This window comes from Hypanus sabinus, unplaced genomic scaffold (assembly GCF_030144855.1).
Source record: "Hypanus sabinus isolate sHypSab1 unplaced genomic scaffold, sHypSab1.hap1 scaffold_603, whole genome shotgun sequence".
NCBI classification, from domain to species: Eukaryota; Metazoa; Chordata; class Chondrichthyes; order Myliobatiformes; family Dasyatidae; genus Hypanus; species Hypanus sabinus.
This window is the reverse complement of record NW_026781459.1, coordinates 164,717-183,523: the sequence shown is the minus strand read 5'-3', so window position 1 is coordinate 183,523 and position 18,807 is coordinate 164,717. Positions and strand designations below refer to the sequence as shown.

At 40.1% G+C, this 18,807-nt stretch overlaps 1 protein-coding gene across 1 annotated transcript; it reads left to right on the top strand.

The window, feature by feature from the left end:
- Positions 1 to 7,659: 7,659 nt before the first annotated feature.
- LOC132389572 (zinc finger protein 229-like) lies at positions 7,660 to 16,121 on the top strand (the record flags this gene model as incomplete). Its single annotated transcript, XM_059962054.1, has 1 exon — positions 7,660 to 16,121. A coding segment is annotated over one exon (1,248 nt), but the record flags the coding sequence as incomplete, so codon positions are not given.
- Between the last annotated feature and the right edge of the window lie 2,686 nt (positions 16,122 to 18,807).

Here is an 18,807-nt window from a genome sequence, read left to right as displayed (position 1 = left end):
ATGGGATAGGAAATTTGTTACGTACCCCGTAACTGGGTTTTTAAACAGAAGAGAAAGAAGAATCCGGTGGAGTCTGGTGGTACCAAACTAAAGGTGTTTATTAATAAAAATAAGCAAAACCATATCAATAATGCGAATATACATATAAAACAAGTTAGCAGTAATAAACCTAAAAGTGTAGGAATAATAACAAGCAATAATAAACAAGCTCTATCGATGTCTAGGGGTAAATGAATTGTCATGGAAAAGTACAAAATACAGTTCAGTTCATGAGTGCTGATGTCGTTATGGTTGTTGTATTGTAATCATGAGAGAGAGAGAGAGAGAGAGAGAGAGAGAGAGAGAGAGAGAGAGAGAGAGAGAGAGAGAGAGAGAGAGAGAGAGAGACTGCTCAGAGATGGTGTTATGGTTTCTCTGCAAGCTTGTTGACACTTTTACAAGGACACTGTCAGCTTCTTTGTTCTTCCAGAGAGAGAAGGGAGGAACTGTTTGATGGACAGCTGGGGCTCAGCACGGTGAGATAAGTAGGAGGTCCGCTGATAGACCTCCAGACACATGGTTTTGGACACTGAATCAGCTTTGTTGTGTCCACAGAAAAAGGTGGGTTTTGGAAGATCGATCCGGAGCATCGATCAGTGGCTCTCGCAGTGTGAAAAGGCTGTGACCGGTGGGGAGTTATTCGTGTGTCCATCCGTCGCCTGGGTTAATAACTCCACCACAGAAGAACGGTCCCGTTTGTAGTATCACAGTCGGTGACTTCCAAAGGACTTCGGAGGACGACGTGACTATCGACGGCATCAGCTTACCTGAAGACTCAAACCTCTCCTCTCTCTCTCTCCATCACTGCTCGACTCAATCCCACGAACTGAACCGAACTTCACTCATCACCGTAAGACGGTATCCATTTACCCCGAGGCGTGAAGGAGCTTGGCTTTCCTATTTCCACACACACACACACACACACACACACACACACACATATATATATAAAATGATTGATAACCTGTTTGATATATCTGCATTTATATTGCTGTAGTTACTAATAAATAGCATTAGTTTACTGCAATACCAGACGACACGGTGTTTTATATTTCTGCTGGTTCTTTGACCCGTCACGGGATACCTAACAGTATCTACTCCAAATATAAAAGATTAAATGAAATAAACAGAAGTTAACAGTGTTATGCGTATATATAGCTCCCAAACTATCAAGCTTGGGAAACAATGCTTAAAGTCTTCAGATGGTAAATTAGAAAAGTTCAGTGATCCACGGAGTAAGTGAGTGAGAGGAGAGATTTGTAAATCCACACGAAGATGTAGAGAGAAGGCAATTATGAAGAATTCCACACACATTCCACGCTGGGTAAACGAAATAACAGTCGCCGAAGATCTTATCCGTCGATTAGTTCCGAAATCCACTTAGAAATATCACCAGGTGACAGTGACAGGAATATCGTCTTCAAGTGGTGACCACAGAACACCCCGATTCCAGGTAAGGGCCGACAAAAGTGATACCACGGGTACTCCAGCAAATCCACACATATGGATGATACGAAGTGACAGTCACACATCCGTTGTGCACTGCGTGCCGATGATCAGATCAACCCAACCTTTTGGGCATGGATGAGTTGCAGCCTATAGCAGTCACACGCTGAAGTTCCAACAGCTTGTCTCCCTCTCCCGCTCCTGCTCCTGCAGCTTGTGTCTGACGTCACAGCCCTCCTCACTCAGGCACTTAAAGCGACACTCACAGTAAACGAACCTGCGGTCTCGCAACACAATGCACCTCTAAAGTCTGACAGCAGACTAGCGAGTGAATCTTCGATGGTGCAGAGTCAGAAACAAAAGAGTTGCCAGCCTGAATCAGGGGCTCCAGAGAGAAATGGGGTCCAGAGGAGGAGGACGAATAAGACCAGCAGGATGTGGTTAAAAGTGAAAGATTAGAAGCATTTGGAAACTGGTTGATCGAAAAAAAGGGGGGGGGGGGTTAATTTCTGCAAAACACAGGTGGAAATCAACAGATCAGGCAGAAATTTTGGAGAGGAATAAATAGAAAACGTTTAGGCAGAGCCCCTTCCGCATGCCTAGCCTGTGTACTCCGCTGCTTAGTTGCTCTCTGAATTGTTTTGTGTGTATGCGTCTCTGTATTTCCAGCAACTGCAGAAACTCCTGTGTTTTATATCTGCATTTTACTTTGGCATTAGATACACGTTGATATTGAGTATATTGGTTATGGGAGCCGCTTTCTGCGTTAAAACAGCTGCAGATTTTTTCTATACCCAAGTTAAAAAAAAATGAGATATGGACATTGAACCGGTGCTTGCAGAAATCTTTAATGGCACCGTGATTACCCATAGGGCCATGCGTTAAGAATTTCGTCGGCGCTGAAGCGCTGATGAAATGCGCAGGCGTCAGGCTGAGGCCGCCCCTGAGTTTCACGCATGCGCGCAGTACACAGAAGCCTTTGAAAATGTCGGTTGCAGGTAAGAGTGATTCTCCGTGTTTTTATCTTAAACACCGATTTCGAGATAATTCCTCTGAATTTCGGACACCGTGACCAGCAACCCCGGGACAGTCCTGCCCTCTTCCCTCTCTCTCAGCCCCACGATCCGTACACGGGCCCCGGGGAGCTTCTGGCTGATGAGGGAATGGGAACCGATGGATCTCTCAGACAGAGCTGAGCTCCAGCTATCTAAATGCAAGGATTAGGAACTCGGAGAAAGGGAACAAAATCTTTTACATCAGCAATTGAGAAAATCGGCATTAGGACTCTTTTCCGTAGATGCTGCCTGGCCTGCTGAACTCCTCCAGTATTTTGTGTGTGTTGCTTCCTCTACCTCCTCTTGCTCTGGACTTTTCTACCGGTGAAAACATGTTTTGTCCCATTCTCTCTGGGTACTTAATGATATCAAACACCTTTGCCCTGGGCAACAAGTAGCTTTCACATCACAAATGTGCCAGACTCCAGTGAGACAGACTAGATGTTAAAATGAATACCTCTCTATATAAAATTCACTGTGCACGTCTTGTCACTGGGTAAAAAATGCACAGTGCAAGATATATCTGCACACTGGTTATTACAAATTAGAGGGGAGATTACTACAAATTAGAGGGGTATTGGAGGGAAGAGGGGAGATCTCCAGTGTCCCTGATGCCCTCACCTACAAGATGTGCAGCTTGTAACCCAGCACTTCAATGAGCTGCAACTTGAAATGGGTGAATTCCAGATCATCCAGCAGTTGGAGGGGTTGATAGCTATGACATGCAGAGAGGTGAGTTACTCCCAAGGTGCAGGACACAGGAAACTGGATGAGAATCAGGAAGGGGAATGAGGTTAAATAGGCATCACAGAGTACTCCAGTGGCCATCCCCCACAACAACAGGTGGAGCACTTTAGAAACTGTTGGGGGGGGGGGGGGGAATTACCTGACAGAGGAAAGTCAAAGGGCTGATGGGGGATTTGTCAGTTAGAGGAACAGAACAAGAGGGGACGAATATCCTAGTGGTAAGGCTTGCTAGTGGTAGTGAGCAGGGGAGGGGGTTAAATAAAATGTGGTTAAAATAAGTTGTAGGGGGAATGGGAGCCAGAGTGACAGAACAGATAATGGAGAGGGTGAATTGAATTGACTTTATTAGATACATACTTTATAAACATGAGGAGTAGAAAGATTTACCTTACTTCTCCATCTAAATGGGCAATGTGTAATTTATAGTGATTTATAATAGATAGTTTGTACATAGGACAGTCAATATAACATTGAAATATAGCATGAATTAATCAGTCTGATGGCCTGGTGGAAGATGATGTGCCAGAGCCTGTTGGTCCTTTTGCTGTGATACCATTTCCTGGATGGTAGCATCAGGAACAGTTTGTGGTTATGGTGAATTGGGCCTGTTTGTCCCTGATATTCGTTGGGCCCTTTTTACACACCTGTCTGTGTAAATGTACTGAATCGTGGAAAGTAGATTGAACAATGTATAATTTCCTTGTTTATATTTAGAGACATTTTTTGGTGTATAAAATGATGAGGGGTATTGAGCGTGTGAGTGGCCAGAGGAGTGTTTTTTCCCCAGGGTTGAAATGGTTAATGCCAAGTTTCCACACTCCCAAAGACCCTTTGTCCATCTCCTGAGTAAATAGAGATGGAAAAATATTTAAGATCTCCCCCATCTGCTTTGGTTCCACACGTGGATTGCCATTCCGGTCTTCCAGAGGACCAACTTTGTGCCTTGCAATCCTTTTGCTCTTAATCTATCACTAGAATCCCTGAGGATTATCCTTCACCTTTTCTGTGACGGCAACCTCATGCCATCTTTTAGCCATCCTGATTGATTTCTTATGTGTTCTCTTGCATTTCTTATACTCCATAAGAAACTGACTGCCTATCCCTGTTATGCAATTCCATTTTGTGCTTTACCAGGGTCTCAATATCTCTTGCAATCCGAGTTTCCCTACAGTTTCTATCTTTACCTTTTATTCTGACATACCCGCTTACTACTTTCAAAATTTCGCTTTGAAGGCCTCCCATTTATCAAGCACACCTTTGCCATAAAGCAGCCTGTCCCAATCCATAGTTGCCAGATCCTAGTGTTGATTCCAGGTGTTGATCCATGTCCTGAACACATCCACCTTTCCTACGCTGCTCCTTGTATTGAAATATACAGGGCTCAGCATATTCACTGCATCATGCTCAACTTTTTCATTCCTGACTTTGTCTGAGGCCTGAACAACATCTGTCTCCACAACCTCTCCAATACCCGTTCTGTTATTCAGGCTCCCATTCCCCCTGCAACTTTAGTTTAACCCTCCTTACCCCCACCTCCCAGCATGCAGATCTATCACCCCTTTGGCTTTCCTCTCCCAGATCAATAAAAAGGAGGTGCATACCAGGTACAGGCAGATAGGAACAAATGGGGTACTTATGAAATACAGGAAATTCAAGTGAATACTGATAAAATAAATAAAAGAAGGCATGATGTTGCCCCAGCAGACAAGGTGAAGGAGAATCCTCAGGGATTCTGCAGATATGTTGAGAGCAAAAAGATTGCAAGGGAAAAAAATTAATTCTCTGGAAGATCAGAATGGTAATCCATATGAAAGTATGGCATAGACTTGGGGAGATTTTTTTTTGCATCCGTATTTACTCAAGAGATGAATACCGAGTCTGTAGAAGTGAGGCAAAGCCGCATCAACTTCATGGACCCTGTACAGATTACAGAGGTGGAGGGGTTTGAGGCAAATTAGTGTGGATCAATCCCCAGGGCCTGACAAGTTGTTCACTTGGACCCTGCGGAGGACAAGTTCAGAAATTATTGGTGCCTTAGCACAGATATTTAAATCATCCTCAGTGACAGGTGAGGTACTGGAGGATTGGAGGACAGACAATGTTGTTCTGCTGTTCAAGAAAGGCTGTAAAAATGAACTAGGAAATAATACGTTGGTGAGCTTGTCATCAGAACTGGGAAATTTATTGGAATGTGTGTGCAGGAACCAGGTATATACTGTAAGTATCTGGATAGGTGTGGACTGATAAAGGATAGACAGCATGGCTATGTGCATGGCAGGTCATTTCTAACTAATCTTATAGAGTCTCTCGAGGAAGTTATCAGTGAAGTGGATGAAGGCAAGGCAGTGGATGTTGTCTACATGGACTTTAGCAAGGCACTTGACAAAGTCTCATATAGGAGGTTGGTCAAGAAGGTTCAGTCACTCAGCATTCAAGATGAGACAGTAAATTGGATGAGACACTGTCTTTGGGAGAAGCCAGAGTGTGGTAGCAGATGGTTGCCTTTCTGACTGGAGGCCTGTGTCTAGTGGTTGCCACAGGGATCAGTACTGGATCTGTTGTTATTTGTCATCTATATCTGTAATCTGGGTGATAGTGTGGTTAACTGGATCAACACATTTGTGGATGACAACAAGACTGGGGGTTTAGCGGACTGCGAGAAGACTATCATGGCTTGCAGTGTGATCTGGACCAGGTGGGATAATGGTTTGAGGAATGGAAAATGGAATTTAATGCAGACCAGTGTGAGTTGTTGCACTTTGGTATGACCTACAAATGGAGGTCTTTCACGGTGACTGGTCGGGCACGGAGGAGTGTTGTGGAAGAAAGGGACCTGGGAATACAAGTCCTTAATTCACTGAAAGTGGTATCACAGGTAGATAGGGATGGAAAGAATGATTTCAGCCCATTGCCCTTCATGAACCAAAGTACTGATAACAATAGATGGATGTTATGGTGACTTCTCGAAGACATTGGTGAGGCCTAATTTGGAGTATTGTGTGCAGTTTTGGTCAACTACCTACAGGGAAGATGTAAAAGAAGTTCAGAGATTTCAGAGAAAATTCACAAGGATGTTGCCATGTCTGGAGAACTTGGGTTTTAAGTGAAGATTGAACAAATCAGGACTTTATTCCTTGGAATGCAGAAGATTGAGTGGAGATTTGATTGTGATAGAGAGGCACACATAGTGTTAATGCAACCTGGCTTTTTCCACGAAGATTGGGTGGGACAACAACCAGAGGCCATGGGTTAAGGGTGAAAGGTGAAATGTTAAGGGGAACATGAGGGGAAACTTCTTCACACAGACGGACATCCGGCTGTGGAATGAGCAGCCAGCACAAGTGGTGCATGCGAGCTCGATTTCAACATTTAAGAGGTTTGTGTTGGTACCTGGATGGTAGGGGTGTGGGAGTGGGCTGATTAAATAGTTCAGCACAAACTAGATGGCCCAAAGGGCCTGCTTCTGTGTTGAAATTTTCTATGATTGTGACAAGAACCTGAAATAATACAAAAATTCACTCTAACCCCTTTTGACAGCTGTGTGAACCAACCAGTCATTTCAGCAGGAATTTTTTATATGGCGTTAAAACTGTGGCACTTTAAGTTAATAATACATAAAAGCAGATCCCAGCTGCACGTCAAGAAAAACTATTTGTGTGAGACTGTTTCAGTTACTGTGGGGCCAGGAACCCATGCAGCTCAGTGGGAACAGGGAATAATACCAACGGAGAGAGTCAAACTGAGCCAGGTCACAGATTGGAGACGGCAGAAATGCCCCATTCTTATAGAGACAGGAAGAGCATCAGGGAATTGATGGTCATTCCAGGTTCCAGCACTCTGCCCAGTCAGGAGATGATTTCTCTGTCCAACTTGGGTTGAACATCACTGTAACAGTGTGATACCAGATGAAACCTTGGCAGCTCAAGTAATCTCATCTGAAATGTTGTCCTGCACCCATTGATGGATTTTGTAAATCTTTTTACAGGTTAAAAATGAGAAGGAATTTGTCTCCAGGAAGCTCAAACACGGCACACCAGTTTTGTTGTCTCTGTCGAGATATTTAAGAAGTGGAGCAAGGGATCCAATTGACCACCCTTCCTGCTCGGACTGTGGGGAGGGATTCACTCAGTCATTTGACCAACTGGCACTCCTATAATTTACACAGGAGAAAGGCCTTTCACCTGCTCAGACAGTGGGAATGGATTCACTCGGTTATCCCAATTGAAGGTACATCAGCAAGTTCACACTGGGCAATTCCATTCACCTGTCCTGTGTGTGAGAAGGGGTTCAGTCGGTCATCCCACCTGTGGACACACCAGTCAGTTCACACCACACTGGGCAGAGGCTGGTCATCTGCTGAATTTCTGGGAAAGGATTCACTCAGTCATCTGATCTAATGGCTCACCAGCGGGTTCACAATGGGGAGAAGCCATTCACCTGCTCAGAATGTGGGAAGGGATTCACTCAGTTATCTCACCTACAGAGTCACCAGCAAGTTCACGCCGGGAAGAAAGCGTTCACCTGCTCAGTCTGTGGGAAGAGATTCACTCGCTCATCCACCCTACAGAGACACCAGCGAGTTCACACTGGGGAGAAGCCATTCACCTGCTCAGTCTGTGGGAAAGGATTCACTCAGTCATCTACCCTACTGGTACATCAGCAAGTTCATACTGGGGAGAAGCCGTTCATCTGCTCAGTCTGTGCGAAGAGATTCAGTAATTTATCCAGCCTACAGAGACATCAGCGAGTTCACACTGGGGAGAAACTCTTAACCTGCTCAGTCTGTGGGAAGAGATTCACTAATTTATCCAGCCTACAGAAACATCAGCGAGTTCACACTGGGGAGAAGCCGTTTACCTGCTCAGAATGTGGGAAGAGATACACTGACTCTTCCACCCTACAGAGTCATCAGCGAGTTCACACTGGGGAGAGGCCATTCACCTGCTCAGTCTGTGGGAAAGGATTCACTTGGTCATCTGACTTACGGAGTCATCAACGAGTTCACACTGGGGAGAAGCCGTTCACCTGCTCAGTCTGTGGGAAGAGATTCACTCATTCATCTCACCTACAGAGTCATCAGCGAGTTCACACTGGGGAGAGGCCGTTCACCTGCTCAGTCTGTGGGAAGGGATTCACTCGGTTAGCTAACCTACAGAGACACCAGCGAGTTTACACTGGGGAGAAGCCGTTCACCTGCTCCGTCTGTGGGAAGGGATTCACTCATACATCCCACCTACAGAATCACCTGCGAGTTCACACTGGGGAGAGGCCGTTCACCTGCTCAGTCTGTGGGAAGGGATTCACTCAGTTATCCCACCTACAGAGTCACCAGCAAGTTCACACCGGGGAGAGAGCGTTCACCTGCTCAGAATGTGGGAAGAGATTCACTCGCTCATCCACCCTACAGAGACACCAGCGAATTCACACTGGGGAGAAGCCATTCACCTGCTCAGTCTGTGGGAAAGGATTCACTGAGTCATCTACCCTACTGGTACATCAGCGAGTTCACACTGGGGAGAAGCCGTTCACCTGCTCAGTCTGTGGGAAGGGATTCACTCAGTTATCTACCCTACAGAGACACCAGCGAGTTCACACTAGAGAAAGACCGTTCACCTGCTGAGAATGTGGGAAAGGATTCACTCAGTCATCCCACCTACTGGCACACCTGTCAGCTCACAATGAGGAGTGGCCATTGTTATGAATCCCAAGGTTTTGTTTGCTGTGGATTGTCATTTTAAGAGAGAGAGAGATTAAGAAGGCAAATGTGTCTGACTTGCAGCTTGTTTACATCGCGTGCAGCTTGCTAATTTAAACCGAGGACACAGACACTCAGAGTCAGATGGAGACGAAGGAGGAAAAATGGAAGCATCGAAACCAGGGAACCAGTGGCCAAGGGTCACTGTTTGGAATTTTCCTTTACCCACAAGGGTGGGCTAATTATCGATTCACCGTACATCGAATGTGTGGCTGTCACCTCATTTGATTCATAGGAGTGGATCTGATTTGGGGTATCCTGTGGAGACCACTTATGTGTTAACCATTGCCAGGCTGTGGTGTGGTAATTCATTGAGACGATACCAATCATGACAAGTCACTTAGGGTGATAATTAGTATGTGGATTTGGAAGGATGACAGATAAAATCTACAGCGACTGTTGGTCTCATTTTACCACCATGGAACCTGTGGAGTACGACATAATTGCCTTCTCTCAACATTTACCCTGGATTACAAGTATCTCTCTCTCATCACCTGTTCTGTGGTTCAACTGAACTTTCATACCTTACCACCTCAAGACTCCAAGCCTTGTTTCCCCCAAGCTCAATAGTTTGGGAGTTATATTTATACACATAACACTCACGAGGAAATCTGCAGATGCTAGAAATTCAAACAACACACACAAAATGCTGGTGGAACACAGCAGGCCAGGCAGTATCTATAAGGAGAAGAATTGTCGACGCTTCAGGCTGAGACCCTTCGTCAGGACTAACTGAAAGGAATGATACTAAGAGATTTGAAAGTGGGGAGGGGGGGGGGAGGGTGAAACGTGAAATGATAGGGGAAGACCGAAGGTGGTGGGATGAAGCTATGAGCTGGAAAGATGATTGGCGAAAGTGATACAGAGCTGGAGATGGGAAAGGATCATTGGACAGGAGTCCTTGGGAGAAAGAAAGGTGGGGGGGGAAGCACCAGAGAGACATGGAAAACAGGCAAACAATTAAATATGTCAGTGATGGGGTAAGAAGGGGAAGAGGTGCATTAATGGAAGTTAGAGGAGTCAATGTTCATCCCATCAGGTCAGAGGCTACCCAGCCAGTATATAAAGTGTTATTCCTCCAACCTGAGTTTGGATTAATTTTGACAGTAGAGGAGGCCATGGATAGACATATCAGAATGGGAATGTGACATGGAATTATAAAGTGTGGCCACTGGGAGTAGTCTGTTGCTGTTGGTTCGTTTCTAAAGCGTTACGGTTTGTACAAAATGGGGCCTGCGTCTGGGATATAGAGAAATTTAAGGATTGATTTAATATTGATTTCATTGGGGAAATCCCTTTTGATTTATTTGTGTGTGAAAATCAGCAGCAATGGATGTTGATAGATATCTGGAAGTGTGAACCTCTCAGGCATTAGAGGACTCCAGAAGGATTGAGTTGTTGAGTATTGCTAAAATGTTAATACTTGCTAAGGTGAAATTGACAATGAGGAGGGCACAGCTGCAGAGGATAATAGCTGAGCATTATGTATCTGAGGGTGTGTTTAAAGTGGAGGAGTTGGAGGTGTTTCCTGAAAGTAAACCTCATGAGCTTGAGCTCCAGGACAAGTTAGAAAAATTAAAGATGGAGGCTCTGGAAAGGCAGAGGCAGTTTCAGGCTGGAGTGGCAGATAAGCAGAAAGAAAATTCTCTTACAAAGTGTAATTAAGGGGAAGGCTTAGCATGCCTATTCTGCTTTGACAGTTGCTGAAGCAGCTTATTATTTATTTATTTATGCTGCCCCAATCATCGCCACTGGGCTATAAACGTGCCGGAGCAGTGTGTGGTTCAGTGCTTTGCTCAAAGACACACATGCTGCCTCGGCTGAGGCTCGAACTCATGACTTTCAGATCGCTAGTTCAACACCTTAACCACATGGTCACATACCACACATTATGACATATTGAAACAGTCTGTGCTCAAAGCTTGCGAGTTGGTCCCAGAAGCAGACAGGCAAAAGTTTAGAAATTTGAAGAAATCTGTGAACCAGACATACGGAATTTGCTGATGAGAAATTTGACCTCTGGTGCACATCTGAACATGTAAATGATGATTTTAACAGCTTGAGAGAGTTGGTTTTAATTGAAGAATTCTGAAGGTGTGTCCCTGATGACAGAAAGATGTATTTAGATGGAAATGATGCTGTCACTATGCAGGAATCTGCTGGATTAGCAGATCAGTTTGCTTTAACTCATAAGGTTATGTTTACCCTGAATAAGAGTTTCCAAAAGGCACTTGTCAAGTTGTGGGTAAACCTAATGAGCTGGGGACGTCACGTGATGACGTAGGATCGAGACGGTGGAACACAGCCCTCCCGTAAAAAAGTTAATAAATCAATGTTTAAGTGAAGAAAAGTTAATCAATACCTTTTTAAGGTTACTTATAAACTACTCCGGATTGTTTTAAGCTATGCCTCATAAACAGAGGACGAAGAAAACTACTACCGTGAAGACAGCTCGAGTTGGAACAGAATCAAGGCCTATTTCTACTGAAGAACCACGGACTCAGGTACAATACACCACCGGTGAAACAGAACAGGAGACTGTGGCAGCATCGGCCATTTCTAAAGGAAAAGTTCAACGAGAACTGTGCAAGCGTAAAGGAATGAGCATGCGCAAACGAGAGCAACCAGAACTACAAAACCCAGCAGCGACTGAAACCGACAGTGAAAGTGAATCTGAGAGAGAGCCGGACTCTCTGGAAAAATCAGACAAAGATGAAGATGAAAGTGCCTCTGAAAATACAAAAAAGACTTTGAGGCAAATAATGCATAAATTAAATGCATTAAAAGTAATTAAAGAAAAATAATAAATATGGAAGCTATGTTTGATAAAATGACAAAGAGACAGCAAAAAATGGAAAAGAAAATTACAGATTTGGAAGTCAAAATGGAAGATATGGAAGGAAGAATGAAGAATATGGAATATGATAATAATGCCTGGACATAGAAAGAAAACAACTCATGGAAAAAATTGATAAGCTTGAAAATTTTGGTAGACGCAACAATATTAAAATTGTTGGACTTAAAGAAGATACCGTAAGAGAAGACCCAATAAATCTTTTCCAAAATGGATTCCTGAAAAATTGGAAATGGGAGAAGAAACTTCAATTGAGATTGAAAGGGTGCACAGAGCCTTAAGGCCAAGATCTCAAGATGATCAAAATCCGCGATCAATTTTGATTAGATGTTTACGATACCAGGATAAAGAAAAGATTTTGAGGGCAGCTGCCCAAAGTGCCAAAAGAAGAAAGGGTCCATTGATGATAGCAGAGAAACCTGTTCTTTTTTATCCTGATATAAGTTATAACCTTTTGAAGAGAAAGAAAGTATTTAATCCAGCTAAAAAAGTCTTATGGGAAAAAGGTTGTAAGTTTTTAATGCATCACCCAGCAACAATGATAATTTTTTTGGCGGAGGGAAAAAGATTTTTTTCCCGATTATCGAGATGCGGAGGTGTTCGCACAAAAACTTCCATTTATTCACTAATTAAACGTAGAGACTTCTAACTGTAATGGTTAAAGACGAAGACAGAGATAGTGAATGGAACTGATGGACATTTAAGGATGATATAAGGGAGAAAAGTAAAATTTTAGAAATATTAATTGAGAATAGTATTTTTTTTCTTTTTTTATATATATACTTTTTATGTTGTGGGGTGGGTGGCTGGGGAGCTTTGTATCGGTTACTACGGGATTCACGTGTGTAATCATGGCGATTGTCATGACCCGTACAATAGAGGGGGGATAATGTTGTGTTTTCTTCTTTCACAACATTAGTAGGGGGGTATTTTGTTTTTTTCTTTATATTCTATTTTTCTTTTATTCTTTTGCCTGGATGATTGGTGGCGACACACATAGCAACATGGAGACTTCAAAAAAGATTTCCCAGGATACCATGAAAGTTGAAAGATCAGGTATTATTATAGATTGGAGTAACATAATTAAAAATAATGACTAATTTATTGAAGTTTTTAAGTTTCAATGTTAATGGGCTTAATGGACTAATAAGAAGAAAAAGAATTTTAACATATATTAAAAAATGAAAATAGATATAGCTTTCTTACAAGAAACTCAATTAACGGATATAGAACATCAGAAATTAAAAAGAGACTGGGTTGGAAATGTTATTGCAGCTTCATTTAACTCAAAGGCGAGAGGAGTTGCAATTTTAGTTAATAAAAATTTACCAATTAAAATACAAAATGTATTAATTGATTCCGCAGGAAGATATTTAATTATACATTGTCAAATTTTTTCAGAACTATGGACTCTTATGAATATTTATGCCCCAAATGAAAATGATGTAAAATTTATACAGGAGGTCTTTTTGAATTTGGCTAACGCACGTGATAAAATATTAATAGGTGGAGATTTCAATTTTTGTTTAGATCCAGTTTTAGATAGATCAACAAAGGCTATTACAAAATCAAAAGTAGCAAAATTAACTATCATTGATGAAAGACTTAAATTTGATTGATATATGGAGAAGAATCAATCCAAAAGAAAGAGATTATTCATTTTATTCAAATAGACATAAAACCTACTCAAGGATAGATTTTTTCCTATTATCAACGAATATTCAAGATAGAGTGAAAATGTGGAATAAAAGCAAGAATATTGTCTGATCATTCTCCTTTAATAATGACAATGATAATGATAGATGAAGAGGAATCAATTTATAGATGGAGATTTAATTCAATTCTACTAAAACGTCAAGATTTTTATGATTTTATGAAAAAGCAGATTCAGTTCTTTTTAGATACAAGTTTACATTCAGTTGATGATAAATTTATATTGTGGGAAGCAATGAAAGCATATTTGAGAGGCCAGATAATAAGTTATACTTCTAAAATTAAGAAGGAATATATGATAGAAATAAATCAATTGGAAAAAGAGATTATAAAATTAGAAAAGGGATCTCAAAGAAATATGACAAGAAAAACGAAGACAACTTATTAATAAGAAGTTAAAATACAATACACTCCAGACATATCGAACAGAAAAAGCAATTATGAGAACTAAACAGAGTTATTATGAACTAGGTGAAAGATCACATAAAGTCCTTGCTTGGCAGTTAAAAACAGATCAGACTTCTAAAACAATAAATCTAATTCGAACAAAAGTGAATGAAATTACTTATAAGCCTCTAGAAATTAATGAGGCTTTTAAGAGTTTTTATTCTGAGTTGTATAAATCAGAATCAAAGAATGATGACGTTAAGATAGAAGGATTTTTATCACAAATAACTCTTCCAAAATTAAATACAGAAGAACAGAAGGGATTAGGTATGCCTTTTACATTGAAGGAGTTTGAAGAAGCTCTGGGATCACTTCAAAGTAATAAATCTCCAGGAGAAGATGGTTTTCCGCCTGAATTTTATAAGAAGTTTAAAGATTTATTAATCCCTCCTTTTATGGAGTTAATACAGCAAGCGGAAAGAACGCATAAACTTCCAGAAACTTTTCCAACAGCTATTTTAATAGTATTGCCAAAAAAAGATAGAGACCTTTTAAAACCAGCATCATATAGACCTATTTCTTTATTAAACACATTATAAAATAATAGCAAAACTCTTATCTAATAGATTATCTAAATGCTTACCAAAATTAGTGCATATGGATCAAACAGGATTTATTAAAAATAGACAATCAGCAGATAATGTAGCCCGTTTATTTAGTATAATCCATTTAGCGCAAAAGGGGGAGGAAACGAGTGTGGCAGTTGCTTTAGATGCAGAAAAAGCATTTGATAGATTGGAATGGGATTTTTTATTTAAGGTATTGGAAAAATATGGATTAGGAACATCATTTATAAAATGGATTAAAACCTTAAATACTAATCCCAAAGCTAAAGTAGTGACAAATGGTCAAATTTCAACATCACTTCAGTTAACAAGATCAACTAGGCAAGGTTGTCCATTATCACCTGCTTTGTTTGTGTTGGCAATGGAGCCACCAGCTGAATTAATTAGAATGGACTCAGATATTAAGGGTTTCAGAGTTAATCAGGAATAGTACAAGATTAACTTATTTGCTGATGATGTTCTACTTTATTTAACAGATCCATTACATTCACTACGCAAATTATCTTATAGATTAGAAGAATATGGGAAAATATCGGGTTATAAAATAAATTCGGATAAAAGTGAAATTTTACCTCTTACTAAAGGAGATTATAATCAATGTCGATTAATAACTCAATTTAGATGGCCGGCAAACGGTATAAAATATTTAGGTATAAGAGTTGATAATGACATAAAAAACTTATACAAATTAAATTATTCACCACTTTTGAAAAAAATTCAGGAAGACCTTGATAAATGGATGGCATTACCAATAACATTAGTAGGTAGAGTAAATACTATAAAAATGAATATATTCCCTTGACTACAATATTTATTAAAATCATTACCAATACAATTACCCCAGAAGTTTTTTCAAGAGTTAAACAAATATGTGAGGAAATTTCTCTGGAAAGGTAAGATGTCAAGAATATCGTTGGAAAAATTGACATGGAAATTTGATCTAGGAGGATTACAACTTCCAAATTTTAAGAGTTATTATAAAGCAAATCAACTTAGATTTATTGCATCTTTTTTCGAGAAAGATAAACCTGCATGGATTAGAATAGAACTAGATAAAATAGGAGAAAACGTACCAGAAGATTTTATATATACATTGGAATCTAAATGGATACGGGAAAAGAAAGAATCTCCTATATTAAAACATTTGATTGACTTATGGAATAAGATAAATGTTGATGATGAGACAAAAAAATCTTTATTAGCAAAGAGATCTTTAATTCAAAATAGACTTATTCCTTTCACAATGGACAATCAACTTTTATATAATTGGTTTTAAAAAGGGGTTAGATATATAGGAGATTGTTTTGAAGGAGGTATATTAATGTCATTTGATCAATTAAAGAATAAATATAAAGTATCAAATAACACTTTATTTTGTTACTTTCAATTAAGGGCTTATTTAAGAGAAAAATTAGGTCAAACAATGTTATTGCCGAAATCTAATGAAATAGAAATTTTAATTCAAAAAGGAAATATTAAAAAAATTATATCTTGTATGTATAATTTAATTCAAAAACTGGCAATTAAACAAGGAGTCCATAAGTCAAGACAAAAATGGGAAAGTGATTTGAATATTAAAATTGAAGAAACAAATCGGTCAAGACTATGTCTTGATAGTATGACAAATACAATAAATGTTCGGTTAAGATTAGTGCAGTATAATTTTCTACATCAATTATATATTACACCACAAAAATAAATAAATAAAATCCAAATTTATCGGATCAGTGTTTCCGATGAAACCAAGAAACTGGTACTTATTTACATTCTACATGGTCTTGTTCTAAAATTCACCCTTTTTGGACAAATTTAAGACTTTTACTGGAACAAATTACAGGAACACAATTTCCTCATAATCCAATATTACTCTTACTAGGTGATATTGAAGGGATAAAACCGAAACTTAAACTAAATAAATATCAGAAATAATTCATAAAAATTGCACTGGCAGTAGCCAAAAAAGCTATTGCAGTTCCTTGGAAATCGGATACATATTTAAGTATAGACTCTTGGAAGAAAGAAATCTATGGCTGTATTCCATTAGAAAAAATTACTTATAATTTAAGAGATAAATATGAAACATTTCTGAAAATTTGGAGCCCTTATTTACAAAAGACAGGACTAAATATATAGATGCTCTGAAGATGAAACAATTGGTTATTAGGGGAAAGAAATAAATATACATATTAAAGTTATTACGAACTCCATGGAGCATGTGGAGATCTACCAACAACCAGGCACTCTTTCTTTCTTTTTTTTTCTCTTTCTTTCTCTTTTTTTTCTATAGGGTAGTCGGGGGGAGGAGTTAAGGGGAGGGGGGGGAAGGGTTATATACATTTTTTTCATATTTTACTCTGTAATTACTTAAAAATGCAATAAAAAAGTTTTCAAAAAAAAATCCTAATGAGCTCACCCCAGTGGCCTATACCTGCATTCAGTGAACCCTTTTCCAAAGTTATAGTGGATTGTGTTGGCCCATTGCCAAAGACTAAAGCTGGCCATCAGTATCTGCTAACTATTATGTGTACTGCATCCAGATTCCCAGAGGCAATACCTCTCAGAAATATTAAAGCTAAAACTGTGGTGAAGGCTCTTACCAAGATTTTCACATTATTCGATTTGCCTAAAGAAATCCAGTCTGATCAAGGATGCAATTTTACATCTGGATTATTCCAGCAGGTAGTTTCTGAATTGGGGGCAAAACAAATTGCATCATCTGCGTACCATACAGAATCACAAGGGGGTTTAGATAGATTTCATTCTACCCTCAAAACAATGATTAAGACATATTGTGTTGAAAATGGAAAAGACCGGGATGAAGGAATACATTTGCTTTTGTCCACAGAAAGAGAGTCAGTACCGGCATCACTGGGCTTTACTCCATTTGAACTTGTATTTGGTCGCAGAGTGACCTTTGACCTTGTTAAAAGAAACGATGGATTGATGTTAACTCTTTAGACTATGTTTTGAAGCTCAAAAATAAACTACACCAAGCCTGTTGTCTAGCGAGACAAAACTTAAAGATTTCTCAAAACAAAATGAAGTGTTGGTTTGATAACAGGGCTCGCGAAAGAAAATACCAGGTGGGAGATAAGGTGCTTGTCTTATGTTGACGAATCCACTTCAGGCGAAATTCAATAGACCGTATGAGATAGTCTCCCAAATTAATGATGTGAATTATGTAATTAAAACACCCAACAGACTTGAACTAACACAGGTGGTACACATAAATATGATACAGCCTTTTTTGACAAGCAGGTACCATCTGTGAGTGTTGTTGTCAAAACATATGAATCTGGCAACCCTGAGAATGAAACAATTGACTCGTCTGAGACTTTTCACAAGCCAAACATCGTCCCAGTTAGGCTAATGAATCGGTTGTTCCAGAAAACATTGATAACAAGTTGTCTCATCTGCAGCCAAAGCAACAACAACAGATGAAGGAATTCATTCTGAAGTTTAAAGATTGATTTCCCGATGTTCCCAAGGAAACCACGGTCGCAGTACACGATGTAGATGTTGGTCAAGCCAAACCGATTAAACAACACCCATATCGCATGAACGTAGAAAATGTAAATTGGCTGACCAGGGAATTGAGAACATGCTGGAGAATGGTATTATTAGGCCTTCAGGGTGAGATTGGAGTCACCCTGCATTATTGTGCCCAAACATGATGGTAGTGTTAGATTGTGTACTGATTGTAGAAAGGTAAATGCAGTAACAAAAACTGATGCCTATCCTATCCCTAGGGTGGATGATTGCATCGATAAGGTTGGAATAGCTAATTTACAAAGATTGATCTGTTGAAAGGGTATTGGTGTGTTCCATTGACGGACAGAGGTAGAGACATTTCTGTGTTTGTGACACCATCTGGGTTGTATGGATACAATGTTTTGCCTTTTGGAAGGAAAAATACTCCAGGAACATCCCAGAGAATGATTGATTTTGTAATTCGAGGGTTAGAACACACAGATACCTATATTGATGACTTAGTCACAGGGAGTGGCACTCGGGAAGAGCATATCTCTGCAGTAGAAAAGCTGTTTGACAGGCTTTCCTAGGACAACCTTACAGTTAACTTGGCTAAGAGTGAATTTGGCAATGCCAGTGTGACCTGTCTTGGCTATGTTGTCGGTCAAAGCAAGTTGGCTCCTGTTCGGGCAAAAGTCCAGACAATTTCTCAAG